Raw genomic sequence first — 993 nt, 5'->3', positions numbered from 1 at the left:
TCTCCTGCAGGTGCTTTTTAACTTTGATCCCACCGCCGCCTTCCGCGCCCTCGCCCCCCACCCCTCACCCCTCCTTCGCAAACAGCGACCGCGACAACGTCTCTTACCGTACACCCCTTGTCCCCTGCTGTACACGGGCACCAGAGACAGGAATAAAAAACAGATCATGTCCATCTTCAAGGCAGAGCCTTCATCGCCGGCGAAGAAAAACAGCCAAAACAGCTCAGGAAGCATCCGGCGGGGGAGCAAGGACATTTTTGAAAGCCTCCTGAAACGCCGCCCCATGCGCCCCACTCCGCGCCGGGCACCGGCGCCCCTCGGGCGGAGGAAGGGACCCCCCACACCGGGGCCGCCTGGGGGAAAAATCTAAAATTAATAAAAAAAAAGGAAGGAAGAAAGAAAGAAAGGAAAAAAGAAGGGAGAGAGCGAGAGAAGCAGGCAGGGAAGGAGAAACGCGGAGTACCGCTTCTCGCTTTCCCTCGCCAGGTTGCTCGAGGATCTCCAGGCGAACAGGCAGCCGCGCCCGCACTCGGGGTACGGGGAAAGGCCAGCCCAGGGGCACCGGGCCGGAGCCGGGCTAGGGCAGGAGCAGGGCCCGGGCCAGCCCAGCCCTATCCCCCGATCCCTGCGGGAAACGGGGCTCCTTTGTTCAGCGGGAGCTGCCAAGCGCTGCCCCAAGTCCCGCGCTGCCCGAAGTGCTGCCAACTGGGGCCAACTTGAGTGAGTCCTCGCCCTTCCTCCTCCTGACGAGCTCTGGCCGCAGCCCCTGGAGCGGACGGGGAGAAGGAGAAGGAGGTGGAGAAAAAGGGGGGAAGCGAGGGTGGGGGGTAGGAGCCAGCTGCTGAAAGGCGGAGGGAGGGATAGGTGATCCTCGCTCTTCTTTTCCAGATCTTCTGAGGAGGGGATTGTTGTAATTAATCAAAACCAGGAAGGTTTTTTTTTTTTTTTTTTTTTTTTAAGAGGGCCCCCCAAGATCTCCCCGACCGCCTGCAC

The 993-nt window shown here is 60.2% G+C and overlaps 1 protein-coding gene across 3 annotated transcripts in view; it reads right to left on the bottom strand.

The window, feature by feature from the left end:
• Nucleotides 1–969, bottom strand: part of MDGA1 (MAM domain containing glycosylphosphatidylinositol anchor 1) — a 145,154-nt gene extending 144,185 nt beyond the window's left edge. Inside the window, exons 1-2 of one of the 3 annotated variants that reach the window (XM_008639832.2) lie at nt 464–967; nt 108–353 (exon numbers count right to left, since the gene is read on the bottom strand). In XM_008639832.2, coding sequence (XP_008638054.2) covers nt 108–285 — 178 coding nt within the window. In that variant the 5' untranslated portion in view covers nt 286–353; nt 464–967. Of the gene's footprint in view, nt 1–107 lie in introns of all 3 variants that reach the window. The other 2 variants (XM_017742361.1, XM_017742360.1) reach the window with 2 other exon arrangements.
• Nucleotides 970–993: the final 24 nt, after the last annotated feature.

The sequence above is a fragment of the Corvus brachyrhynchos genome, unplaced genomic scaffold (genome assembly GCF_000691975.1).
Source record: "Corvus brachyrhynchos isolate BGI_N302 unplaced genomic scaffold, ASM69197v1 scaffold188, whole genome shotgun sequence".
NCBI classification, from domain to species: Eukaryota; Metazoa; Chordata; class Aves; order Passeriformes; family Corvidae; genus Corvus; species Corvus brachyrhynchos.
The sequence above is the reverse complement of the archived record's forward strand: the minus strand, read 5'-3'. Positions and strand labels throughout refer to the sequence as shown.